Source organism: Cibotium barometz, chromosome 53, assembly GCF_041138505.1.
Source record: "Cibotium barometz isolate CiBa-2024 chromosome 53, ASM4113850v1, whole genome shotgun sequence".
NCBI lineage: Eukaryota > Viridiplantae > Streptophyta > Polypodiopsida > Cyatheales > Cibotiaceae > Cibotium > Cibotium barometz.
In genome coordinates, this window is record NC_141098.1 from 31,417,406 (window position 1) to 31,430,790 (window position 13,385).

Below are 13,385 nucleotides of genomic sequence, written 5' to 3' on the forward strand. Positions count from 1 at the left end.
CCCATGGCGATACACTCGGTTAAACAAAGCCTTGCTCCAAAAGTTACCTCAATTGTTCCTTGAGTTTAAGCGAGTTCTAGTTTTGCCTTCATTGAACACGATCATGAAATTTTTGTATTCCATGCTACTAAATAGTCACAAGAGCTAAAATTGAAAGTGCCTCACTATCTATGTCTATTCTTCATTTTCACTATTCCAATGCCAAGGAGCTTTGGCATAGAAGACAGGGAGGGAACTTTACGTGTAGAGATTGAAAACTTACACGGTCAACAAAATTGACTTTGCCCTAGTTCACACTATTTGCGAAAGCGTCTCGTCACGTCCCGCCCAAAACCGGCCGCCTGTCTTGCAGATTGCCGTCCGAGCTGGCGAGTGGATGCTGATAGGAAATTGTGCCAAACTTCAGCTCACGTGGTTGCGTTCCGCACGCAAGAGCTCAGAAACACAGCAGGGAAGGCCGAGACCAAGGAAAATCGCTAGGGTTTGTGAAGGAGAAGGCTAGGGTTTTCAGACCCATACTTTCGCATAGCTAGGGTTTGCCGCCCTATTTATATGTACAGCTAGGGTTTTCAAGCCCATCCGTATGTACAGAAAGGGTTTTCAAACCCATCCGTATGTACAGAAAGGGTTTGCAGCCATCCCTCGGGTTTACAACGGTTTGCAGGGTAGCTAAGAATGCGAAGAAGAAGTACAGCTGATCTGCAGTGATCCATCTATACACTCTGAAGAGCAAGCTCCTGAAGAATAAGCACATCACTATGTATGCTAGTGATGCCCATCTACACCATCCCCTTCCGTGATAGGGTTTGCAGAGTGTCAGGGTTTGAAGAAGCAATGAGCTTGTAATCTTGATTTTCCTGCAGATATGGTGCCAGACCTTTACATCTGCCCTCCCCGACTACGCTGCTCTTACAGAATCGCCACCATTGTCGTCTGCAGCTTTAACATCGTAGCTGCTCTCTATCTCTTACAATCCTTCATCAGTCCCCTCTTTTTCACTTCCTCTCCATCTGCTTTCACAGCTGGAGTCCTAGTTCAAACTCGCCGATCTCCTGTATTAGGTAGGAAAACTTGCCTTAGCACTTGCAATTTACTGTTCAATATAGAAGGCTCTCAGTTTAGATCCTCCTCAACTTATTTCATTCTTTGTAGTCAAATTAATCTCATTTCATGTCATTTTAATGATTTCTTTATTTCTTGCAGCTGTTAGATACACACAAGAACAACTAAACCGCATGAAGGAAGCGGTTGCTGTATGGAAAGCTGCTGAGCCATTGGAACTCATTAAAAGAGTAGGCTCTCTTTCTGTGTCAAGTGATAGACTTGAATTGATTTGTCAGTCTCTATAAGCTAAGTGTGTCATGAGTTTATCAAGGGGTAGCTTCCAAGAAGGCTATAAATTCTTCCATGCCATTAAGGCTAAGGCGACTGAGGAATTTGGATGAGTTTATGTTATAATGATTTTTTATATATGGTGAATTGCTGGGGTGTTTTTTTTTGTCCTCTTAGCTTGCGCACGTCCTCCTACTGCCTCTGGTCCACAGGTACCCGTTGGATCTTTTTTTCTCTCTCCAAGTAGATCTTGCTAATCAATGAATGATGTTTCTCCTCTTCAAGCTCTGCCCATAGCCTGCCCAAATCTCTTTTAGTTCTGGCTTGGCACAGTCAGCCTGCTCTCAACTCTGCTTCAGAGAGCTGTACCTCTTGTGCAGCAGGAGATGCTCAATGGCAGTGACTGCCTTAGCCTCAACATCGACTCGGCAAACCAAATGATGCAATCCAGCAGCCTTGCCTGCCTTCTGACCCGGTCAATTCATTGTTGCTGCGTGACATTGCCCTTGTGATTTTCAGCATTGGGGAGGATTCCTTTCCCTTTGTTGATGATGCAAAACCGCTTATGTGTGCTTAGGGACTTACGGTTTAAGGCGATGGATGAATGCCATGCACCGCCCTATGTAGGACATAGGGGAATTCTTGCGACTACGCAGGCTTTGGAGAGGTACTTTTTCTGGCCAAACATGCGTAAAGACATAGATGTTTATGTGCGCGAATGTATGGACTGCCAAAAAGTGAAGTTTGACAGGCATAAGGCACTTGGTTTGCTTCAACCGTTGCCTATTCCGGATCAGCCACGGAGTCCATAGCCATGGATTTTATCATGGATTTGCCTAAAACGCACTAGGGGAATGATGTCATATGGACCATCATTGACAGGTTTAGCAAGTAGGCTCATTTCATTGCTGTCCATAAGAATATTAAGCCTGAGCACATGGTGAGAATATTCGTGGCCCATATTTTCAAGCATCATGGTATGTCCAAGACTATTGTGCTGTCCGGAACCAAGGTGCGAACGGGGATTCTCCATAGAAGAAAGCTTGAGCATGTATTGGCAAAGTTATGCTTCCTATAAAGTGACTTAAAGGATTTATGAGTCAACGGACTCACACATCATCTAAGTGTGCCCGGGTTTATTATAATTTTGGGCATGTAAATATGGACAGAAGGAGGTGCCTATAGCAAAAATATGAACAGAAGGAGGTGTAAATATGGACAACGGGCTGCACAACTTCTCCTCTTCCCCTTGCGCTGGCCGTACAGTGGATAGCGGGCTGGGCAACTACTTTTGTGTCTTCACAACTCCCTCCTAGCCATCGGTTCAAGGGATTTTTTTGGAGGAATCTGGGACAGTGATTTGAGAGTTTTTTTGGGGATTATTTTTGGAGACATCAGGGACTGATTTGAGAGCTTCTCTGGGGTAGATTTGAGGCTTTGTTCTGGGGCTTTTTTGGCATAGATTTCGGGACTGGTTTGATACCTTATTGGGCTGTTGCTCGAGGCTGATTTGCACTGGTTTATGGTGCTGATTTGTAAGCCCAACCAGGCGTGCAGTGACAGACTCAACCACATGTCCAAGAGATAAAAATATAAAGAGAGAGGGGGGAGAGAGAAAAGGGAATGGGGATCTTGTATAGTACACCACATTGAGTGGGGAACAAGCCCTGCCCCGCCCCCTTTCAGGAATTTATTCAGGAACAATCCGGCGAGGATCAATACAATCAATGAATACAAAACAAACAAATATGCTGATGTAGGATATCCAAGTCGATGTTGATGTCGACGCACAAGATCTTTGATGTCGAGCACACCACGGGGATGACCCACGAGTATCTCTCACCGGGCTAGTACCAGCTCCAATATCCAAATCCAATGGATCCCAAGTCCAATGAATCCAAATCCAAGTCCAAGTCCAAATCCCAGTCCAAAAGATGGCTCTTGTTCCGGAACTACCTATTGTTCGAGGTGGAGACAGGCATTCTTTCAAGGAGGCAATGGCTCGGAAGGAGCACAATGAATAGAAGATGCAAGTTCCTCTAGTGGAAGATGGACCAACGGGTTGTTCCAAGCCCGATTGTTTTGGGAGCCAGTGTTCCTACCAAGAAAAGAACGAAGTTTTGGAGGAAACTTAGACACTATTTTGTGTGTTGTGGACTTTGGTTCTCTCCTCAATATTCATGGGATTTTGTCCCAAAAATTTTGATTGTACATATGGCGACAGACTTTTTATTGAGATAAGTATTTATGTTTAATGCTTTTCTTTTGCCGATATTTGGGATTTTGTACATGTTGAACTCCCTTGTTGATGCAAGTGGAGAGTGTTTCCTATATCTATTTTGAGATGTGTTTTAGGAAAATTTCTTTTTCTAAAAGGTGTTTTCGTCGGAAAACATTTTGATTCTGGAAAAGGCTTCTCTATGGTTTTGATGAATAGTTTATGGTTTTGGTCTTGTGTATTGGAGGCTCCTAGCAGTATGGGATGCTAGAATTGTCGCCTATACAAGGATCTCATATGGGGTGTATTCTAGTGGTATGGGACGCTAGAATATGTCGCACATGCAGTTACAAAACAATGAATTATTTATCAGTATCATGCATTGGTTGATTCTCAAGAACAACTTTGCCATGTGCTCTGGCTTGATGGTTTCCTCAGAGGAATAAAGTGTGTTTGTTTGCTAAAGCGATCAATGATAGTCCATATAGCATCATTATCATGTACCGATCTCGATAAATCCATAATGAAATCCATGGCAATGCTTTTCCATGGTTCTTGCGGAATGGGTAAGGGTTGTGAAACAAACCGGGTGTCTTGTGCTTGTCAAATTTGACTTTCTGACACACTAGGCACTCACGAACATAAGTTTCAATACCAGAATTTAGAAGCATCAGGGTGCAGATGAGGTAGTAGCCTCGACTTGGGCATGGATGATGCGCTGTTGGCTGAACCAGGTAGGAACACATGAGCTATCGGTTGCTTACAGAAAGTGGGCGGCTGGACCAAACAGTGGCGGCTCGACCAAATCAGAGGAGCGCTGCGTTTTATGGATTTTATGCCAAGACTGCTGGCCGATTGCTGGTCGGCGAGTTATCCATAAAGTCAAAAGAACTATAAATAGCACAAGAGGCTCCTTGAAAGATTCATTCAATCCTCTTAGGGATTGGGTCTTAGGGGTCCAAGTAGGGACCAGATGAAACCGATCCCGTCAAGTGGGAAAGACTCCGTTGGACACCCACACGCTTAATAGCACAACTTTAAAACCACAAATTTGAAATGGACAACTTAAAACAACTTGAAATTTTAAATGAAATGAAATGGAAAGATGGACACCAGCACTGGGGCCGGAACGGGCCGACCCCCCCCTCAATATATGATATATTTATTGGGAGTATTTAATGAATACAATGCTCCATGGGTTCCAAGAACCAGATAATGTCCATGTACATATGAAAACAGTACCAAACAAGTAGGCTCGAATTTCGATGTAGAAGCTCGAAGCAGAACGACCACTAGTGTGGTCCAATCTCTACGGTCCTGTGCTTTCACTGGACTCCGCGGAGAGCGCCCCACTGGTGTTCCGAGACCACGCACAAACAGGCGCTCTCGTACTAACGCCTGGCTCTCCCGATCTCAGCACCTTTGGACCGAGGTTCTCCAATAAAGCTTGGACAACCCGGCACCGAACGGGTGTGGCCGTAGAAGGATGAATCCCTTCTCAGATTTAAACATAAAATGCTTTACTCAAATCTGAAAATCACTTACTTGTAGTTGGTTGATGGAAGACCAAAACTTGTGGTGTTTGTGTAGACTTTGAAACCACCCAAGAGATGTGAAGACTTCTTGTAGCCGCCAATGGAAAAGAAGTACAACCTTTAACCAAAAAGAAGATGGAGCTGCCGCCTTAGGAGAGGTAAAGTTCTGTTGTAGGAACACAGCTACTAACGTCACACAGCTGGTTGCTGTAATATGCTGCTGAAGATGGCCTACGTTAGCTTGCAAAGGAACAAGGCAACGCAGCCAGTGGATAAACAGCCGCCAGATGAATGGTTTAGCCGCCTGTAAGAGGAAGGGCGCCTGGCTGCTGTACACAGGCGCCTGGCTGCAGCCTATGTAGGTATTCGCAGCCTATGGAGTGGCGACCAAACGCTTGTAGAGGTGCAGCATGGAAGATTCAGCAACCGCCTGGTAAAGTAAGCGCAGCCATACAGTAGAATATGGCAGCCACCTCTGCGTAGGAAGAGCAGTCTGTAGGAGAAGATAGAGCCGCCTGTAACTATACTCAGCCACCTGTAGAGAGGCAGGCGCAGCCAGCAACCAAGGGTACTGATGCAATCGCCTTCATGAAGAGCATGCGCCAGAGGGAGAGATGGCAACCGCCTGCTGCAAATTCAGTCGCCAGCAGAGAGGAGGCGCAGGTTGGTGAAATAAACGCCTGAAGGAAGCGATTGGTTTTTTTCCACGCTTGAAGGAGGGAGCTTTTAATAATATTCATGTGGAGTTAACCTTAGTGATACCCACGCATGCATGTGGGGGGATTAGTGGGAGTAGGTGACCATGCCCACCCCCACATTCACTTAAAAGTGGGGCTCCCCACCTTGGCCCCAAAGTGGGTGCCCAAAGGGGGTGCCCACTTTTAAATAAATGTGAACACCTAACCTTATAAAACAAAGGGGTTAGAATAAAATATTAAAACAACATGTGTAACATACTTACCACCTGTTCATATGCACTAAAACTCGTCAGAATACAGAGCAGACTTCACGACTCACTGGCAGGCGTCCCCGCTCAGTAAGTAACACGTCAAGCAGGCAAACACACAAATACATGTCATGCGAAAACAGTTTCAAACATGCAAAATATGTGTGCATGTGCAAATAGTAACATGGACATATCTCCCGTTCATGGAACATGTACAAAATATCTGTCGGCACAAAACTGGCACGACATAAAAATCTGGTCTTCCTATGGAGTGACAGTCCCATAGGTAAGACAGTTCCAGGCACGAGTTTCCCTATGGTGTGACAGTCCCATAGGCAAAACACGGCACGAATACTGGCTCTTCCATGGCGTGACAGTCCCATGGATCGAACACAGTCCAGGTCATACACGGGTGGCACTGATCTGGCTCCCGTCCATACGACACCATCCTGCTAACACACGGGTGGCACTATTCTGGCTCCCGTCCATGTCAGCAAAATACTGGCCTCTTCACACGAGACACCGGCCTGGCCTCGAGTGAACGAGACGCAAAAACTGGAGATGGACCAAATGGTCGGCCAATTGGTGACATCCCCCCGGGCTTCTAAAGAGTTGACCTCAACTGAAAAGCCTCAAGATATGCCTGCAACAACTGCGGATAATCTGCAAAATAATCCTCATTTACCCATTTGGCATCAATAGGCAAATAATTCTTAAACTTCACAAGGTATCTCCTGGAAAGCTTTCCTGCAGGTAGCTTTCTCTCCTTGTGAAAAACAATCTGTTCTGGCTGGAGGATCTCCTCAAGCTCTTCAATCTCTGGCGGATCTTCTGTGACAGGCTCATCAGGATCTGGCCCCACATATTTCCGAAATAGACTCACATGAAAAGCATTGTGAATCTTCCAATGACTAGGTAAAGCAAGCCTATATGACACTTCATTGATCTTGTGAATCACCTTGAAGGGTCCATAATAGCGAGGAGAAAGCTTAGGATATGATCCTTCTCGTCCTGGCCTCTTCCGAAGCCTAGCCTTCTCAAATTTCAGCAATACCCAATCACCTTCTTTGACTTCCATGTCCCTTCTATGCTTGGCAGCAGCCATTTTATGCTTATCCTGAGATCTTGCTATGGCTGTCCGCACCTGACCAAAGGCAACATCCAAGTCACGAACATATTCATCAGCTGCAAAAATCTCATCCTTAGTACGAAGGATGGGTGGCAAGACCACTCTGCCATAAATAATCTCAAACGGAGCCTTTCCTGTGGAAGCATGGATTGTATTGTTGTAGGCAAACTCAACAAGTGGAAGATACTTCTCCCAAGCATTCTTTTGATCTGCCACATAACACTTCAATAAATCCAACACAGCTGAATTTGCAGCTTCACTTTGGCCATCCGTTTGGGGATGATAAGCTGATGAAAACTCAAGCTTGGTACCCATATTATCAAACAAAGCCCTCCAAAATAGGCTTGTAGTCCTGGGATCTCTATCTCCAACAATGGATTTAGGCATACCATGATGCTTGAAAATATTAGCTTTACCATATGATCAGCTTTAATGGTTTTCTTGACGGGCAAGAAGTGAGCTTGCTTGCTAAACCTGTCCACAATAGTCCAAATAGCATCATTCCCATGCTGGGATCTAGGCAAATCCATAATAAAATCCATCGTGATACTTTCCCAAGGTTGCGAGGGAATAGGCAATGGCTGAAGCAAACCTGGAGGCTTTTGCCTGTCAAATTTCACCTTTTGGCAAGTAATACATGCACGCACATAAGCCTCAATGTCTTTACGCATGCTTGGCCAAAAGAAATACCTCTGAATCATGCGAGTAGTAGGCATAATACCTCTATGACCAGCATAAGGTGGAGCGTGACATTCGTCCATAACCTTTGGACGCAAATCCTTCACCACACATAGGCAATTATCCTTCATGAGATAACCCTCGTTGATAACATAAGAGGCATGTGAATGACCAGCCGTCAAATCAGTCCATATATGGCAAAAATCAGCATCCAAATGATACAAATCCCTCATAGCAGATAGATCTCCATGAGAGGCCACTGAGACTGCAGCAACATAAGGCCTCCTAGATAGTGCATCGGCCACCACATTTTTCTTTCCTGGAGTATGTACAATCTGAAAATGAAACATGGAAAGAAAATTTGCCATTCTCATCTGCTTCTCTGAAAGCTTGGTTTGAGATAGAAAGTATCTCAAGCTTTGATGATCTGTCTTGACTACAAATTCAGCCCCAAGAAGGTAGTGTTTCCAAATCTTTAAGGCGTGAATTACAGCCAAGAGCTCTTTCTCATAGATATCCATATGAAGCTCAGCATCATGCAAACGACGGCTCTCGTATGCAATTGCATGCCCTTCTTGATTTAGGACAGCTCCTATGCAATCACCACAAGCATCACATTCAACCACGAATGACTTGTGCAAGTCAGGAACAATCAATACTGGACCACATATGATCGCATGCTTGAGCTGCAAGAAAGCATCCTGTTCCTTTGAAGTCCATTTGAAAGCAGTTTTCTTCTTCGTGAGATCATGTAGAGGAGTGGCAATCATAGCAAAATGCCTTATGAAACGCCTGTAGTACGAACATAATCCCAGAAAACTACGTACTTGATGTACGTTTTGCAATTCGGGCCAATTCCGAATAGTCTCTATCTTTGCAGGATCCATTGTAACTCCATCCTTGGATACAATATGTCCCAGATAATGAATCTCTGAAAGGAAAAACTCACTTTTCTTGGCATTGACGAAAAGTTTATGCTTTCGCAACTCTTCGAACATTGTGACCAAATGAGTTCTGTGTTCCTGCTCATTCTTGGAGAAAACCAAGATATCATCAAAGAAGACTCCTGTAAACTTGCCATGGGGTCGGAATATCCTATCCATCATACGATTAAAAGTAGCAGGAGCATTGGTGAGACCAAAAGGCATTACCAAGAATTCCTATAATCCGAAGGCTGTCCTGAATGCAGTCTTATGGACATCTTGTGGCACCACGCGTATCTGGTGATAACCACTCTTCAAATCAAGTCTGCTAAAGCAAGCTGAGCCATCAAGCTTATCCAAGATATCATCAATACGTGGAATTGGGAATCTGTTCTTGATGGTAAGCTTGTTCAAAGCTCTATAGTCCACACACATACGGAATGATCCGTCCTTCTTTTGAACAAGAAGCACAGGAGAGCAGTAAGGTGAGGAACTGGGCTGAACCAAACCTTTCTCTAAAAGCTCGTTTACCTGCTTCATAATTTCTTCTTGTTGTGCAGCACTCACTCGGTATGCGGGTTTGTTAGGTGGAGAACTACCTGGCACAAGATCTATACGGTGATCTTCGGGCCTTTGGGGAGGTAATTCACCTGGCAATGAGTCAGCAAAACAGTCGTTGAATGCATTAAGAAAATTCAGCCTATCATTAGACATAGCATCCACATTTTGATGATTTGGCACAAGACTATCACGCACAAAAACCAAGTACGCTGAAAGACTCTTTTTCATTGCTTTATTAATTTGGATGTGTGATACAACTGGGATGGAATCCCCTTCTTTGCCAGCATCAATAAAGTGCATGCGGCCTTTATGCATAAAAGAAATCATATTGGACTTGTAGTCTTTGCGGGGCTCAAGCCTATGGTGCCACGGCGTGCCCAACAATACATCACATCCATTCAGTGGAGCAACTAGGAAATGCTCATTATCAAGATAGCCCTGAATATGGATACGCAATTTCCCAATCAAAGGGGTAACCTGCACCTCTTTACCAATAAATGCAGCTTCGGCTTCAATCTGAGGTCCCATGTTTTCAACCTCAATACCCAATGCAGCTGCCATTTGCATAGAGATGAAATTGTCAGTTGCACAGTCATCAAACATAAATAATGCGGGCTGATCCTTGATTTGCCCCCAAGCCTTGCAAACCATACGCTCTTTTGCATCATGACCTGTATTACCTTGCACATCAGGAACTGCATGAACATTTGCTTTGGTGTGCTTGACCTCGTGCTTTGATTTGCGATCTGGGCATTGCCGAAACATGTGGTCTTTGCTACCACAAGAAAAGCATTTTCCATCCTTGGCATATTGCTCTCTTTGCTCCGGGGTTAATCCAAATTTGTTCTTCCTTGGGCCCTGTTCTTTAGATGTGTTATTTTCAGCTTTACCACCCTTGTAAGGTTCCCGGAAGTTCTTTTTAGGTGGCTGTCCACCCTTTTGCTGATTTGGGACAGCCTTGTCCTTCCCCTTGGAACCTCCTTGATCTTGCTTAATCTTGAGCACCAATTGCTCTGTAGCAAGAGCAGAAGCTGTGAGTTGTTGCAACGTATGTTTCGGGTGCAATTCAATACCCGATCTATATGCTGGTTGCAATCCAGAACGAAACTTCCTCTTTCTTTCATCTTCTGAGATTTGCATGAAGGGAGTCACTTCCAGCAACACTTTCCAAAATTTGTTAACATACTGTTGCACACTCTCATTGTCTTTTTGTTCCAGCCTATCCCACTTTTGAGTGAGAGTTTGCTCTGCATTGGGTGGCAAGAACTGAGCATAAAATCTGTCTTTGAATTCCTTCCAAGTAGAGATGGGATCCTTGGTGATCTTTTCGGTGATCCACCAATGAGCAGCACTCCCTTTCAGAAACATGCTAGCATGGCGCACTTTTGATTTTTCTGTAAAGTCCTCATCGCTAAAAGCAATGTCGAACTGTGCCACAAACGCTAACACCTTAGAAGCATCATGTTCACCATGAAAGACATCAAATTTGACAGATTTATCACCTGCTTTGAACTCCTTGAGCTTCCTGGCATGAGGCTCATGGTCTTCTCTTTTTCTTTTCCCCTTATCCAACGGGGTAGCCCTGTCTGCATGGGCTCCATGGGCCGTCATAGAAGCTTCATGGGGCACGGTGGCATGTGCTCCACGAACTCGAAGCTCAGATGCATGTGACTTACCTGCATATGGCATGGTCTCTCCATGAGACAACTCAGAAGGCAAAATTTTTCTGGAAGTAGACCTGTCACCATGAGATACATATCTTGCATGCATGTGACTTTCGTGCCCTCCATGAGCACTGGCATACATATATCTATCGGGCTTAGTGCCTTGGGGAGAGGATGCATGTCGAGAGGTGACAGTCACCTCTTCCTTTTGCATAAAAGATTTCAGCCTCTGGGATGCGGGATCTCCATGCTTCAAACGAGGTGGATTTCTGAATTTCAGCTCTCCGTCATCCCCCTCTTTGATATCACCTTTGCGAAGGAGATAGGCAAGTGCCAACTCCCTTGGTTTCTTACCCACTTCACGAGCCATTGATTCAAAGGTTACATCAACCATAGCATCAGCCTTCCTGGCTTCAATAGCACTTTGTAGGTGGGGATCTTCATGCAAGAACTTTAACTCTTGCTCTTGAGCCTGCAAAAGTTTTCTCATATGTTCCATTTCAGCCCTCATAGCATCAGGCTCTTGTTCAAGCATAACTGTCTTTCCTGGAGACAGTTGACCCTTGGATTCACTATCAAGAACCCTTTCAAGGGGCTTGTGCCTACCACGCAGGGCATCAGACCCACGAGAAGCACTAGATGGACCCCTCGAATTAGGCACTTCCAAAGGGTTGCCTTGGCTGTCCATTGTGTTTTAAGTTTGCTAAAAGCGGGATGTCCAGTACACAGGTTCGTTTCCCCACTAGGAAGAGGGAAACAACCGTGCTCTGATACCAATGAAACCGATCCCGTCAAGTGGGAAAGACTCCGTTGGACACCCACACGCTTAATAGCACAACTTTAAAACCACAAATTTGAAATGGACAACTTAAAACAACTTGAAATTTTAAATGAAATGAAATGGAAAGATGGACACCAGCACTGGGGCCGGAACGGGCCGACCCCCCCCTCAATATATGATATATTTATTGGGAGTATTTAATGAATACAATGCTCCATGGGTTCCAAGAACCAGATAATGTCCATGTACATATGAAAACAGTACCAAACAAGTAGGCTCGAATTTCGATGTAGAAGCTCGAAGCAGAACGACCACTAGTGTGGTCCAATCTCTACGGTCCTGTGCTTTCACTGGACTCCGCGGAGAGCGCCCCACTGGTGTTCCGAGACCACGCACAAACAGGCGCTCTCGTACTAACGCCTGGCTCTCCCGATCTCAGCACCTTTGGACCGAGGTTCTCCAATAAAGCTTGGACAACCCGGCACCGAACGGGTGTGGCCGTAGAAGGATGAATCCCTTCTCAGATTTAAACATAAAATGCTTTACTCAAATCTGAAAATCACTTACTTGTAGTTGGTTGATGGAAGACCAAAACTTGTGGTGTTTGTGTAGACTTTGAAACCACCCAAGAGATGTGAAGACTTCTTGTAGCCGCCAATGGAAAAGAAGTACAACCTTTAACCAAAAAGAAGATGGAGCTGCCGCCTTAGGAGAGGTAAAGTTCTCTTGTAGGAACACAGCTACTAACGTCACACAGCTGGTTGCTGTAATATGCTGCTGAAGATGGCCTACGTTAGCTTGCAAAGGAACAAGGCAACGCAGCCAGTGGATAAACAGCCGCCAGATGAATGGTTTAGCCGCCTGTAAGAGGAAGGGCGCCTGGCTGCTGTACACAGGCGCCTGGCTGCAGCCTATGTAGGTATTCGCAGCCTATGGAGTGGCGACCAAACGCTTGTAGAGGTGCAGCATGGAAGATTCAGCAACCGCCTGGTAAAGTAAGCGCAGCCATACAGTAGAATATGGCAGCCACCTCTGCGTAGGAAGAGCAGTCTGTAGGAGAAGATAGAGCCGCCTGTAACTATACTCAGCCACCTGTAGAGAGGCAGGCGCAGCCAGCAACCAAGGGTACTGATGCAATCGCCTTCATGAAGAGCATGCGCCAGAGGGAGAGATGGCAACCGCCTGCTGCAAATTCAGTCGCCAGCAGAGAGGAGGCGCAGGTTGGTGAAATAAACGCCTGAAGGAAGCGATTGGTTTTTTTCCACGCTTGAAGGAGGGAGCTTTTAATAATATTCATGTGGAGTTAACCTTAGTGATACCCACGCATGCATGTGGGGGGATTAGTGGGAGTAGGTGACCATGCCCACCCCCACATTCACTTAAAAGTGGGGCTCCCCACCTTGGCCCCAAAGTGGGTGCCCAAAGGGGGTGCCCACTTTTAAATAAATGTGAACACCTAACCTTATAAAACAAAGGGGTTAGAATAAAATATTAAAACAACATGTGTAACATACTTACCACCTGTTCACATGCACTAAAACTCGTCAGAATACAGAGCAGACTTCACGACTCACTGGCAGGCGTCCCCGCTCAGTAAGTAACACGTCAAGCAGGCAAA

The 13,385-nt window shown here is 45.2% G+C and overlaps 1 protein-coding gene across 1 annotated transcript in view; it reads left to right on the forward strand.

The window, feature by feature from the left end:
• Positions 1-360: 360 nt before the first annotated feature.
• The window catches only part of LOC147608525 (uncharacterized), an 81,412-nt gene continuing 68,387 nt past the window's right edge, over positions 361-13,385 (forward strand). Inside the window, exons 1-2 of the mRNA XM_086789239.1 lie at positions 361-1,061; positions 1,204-1,292. Coding sequence (XP_086645365.1) covers positions 866-1,061; positions 1,204-1,292 — 285 coding nt within the window. The 5' untranslated portion in view covers positions 361-865. The remainder of the gene's footprint in view (positions 1,062-1,203; positions 1,293-13,385) is intronic.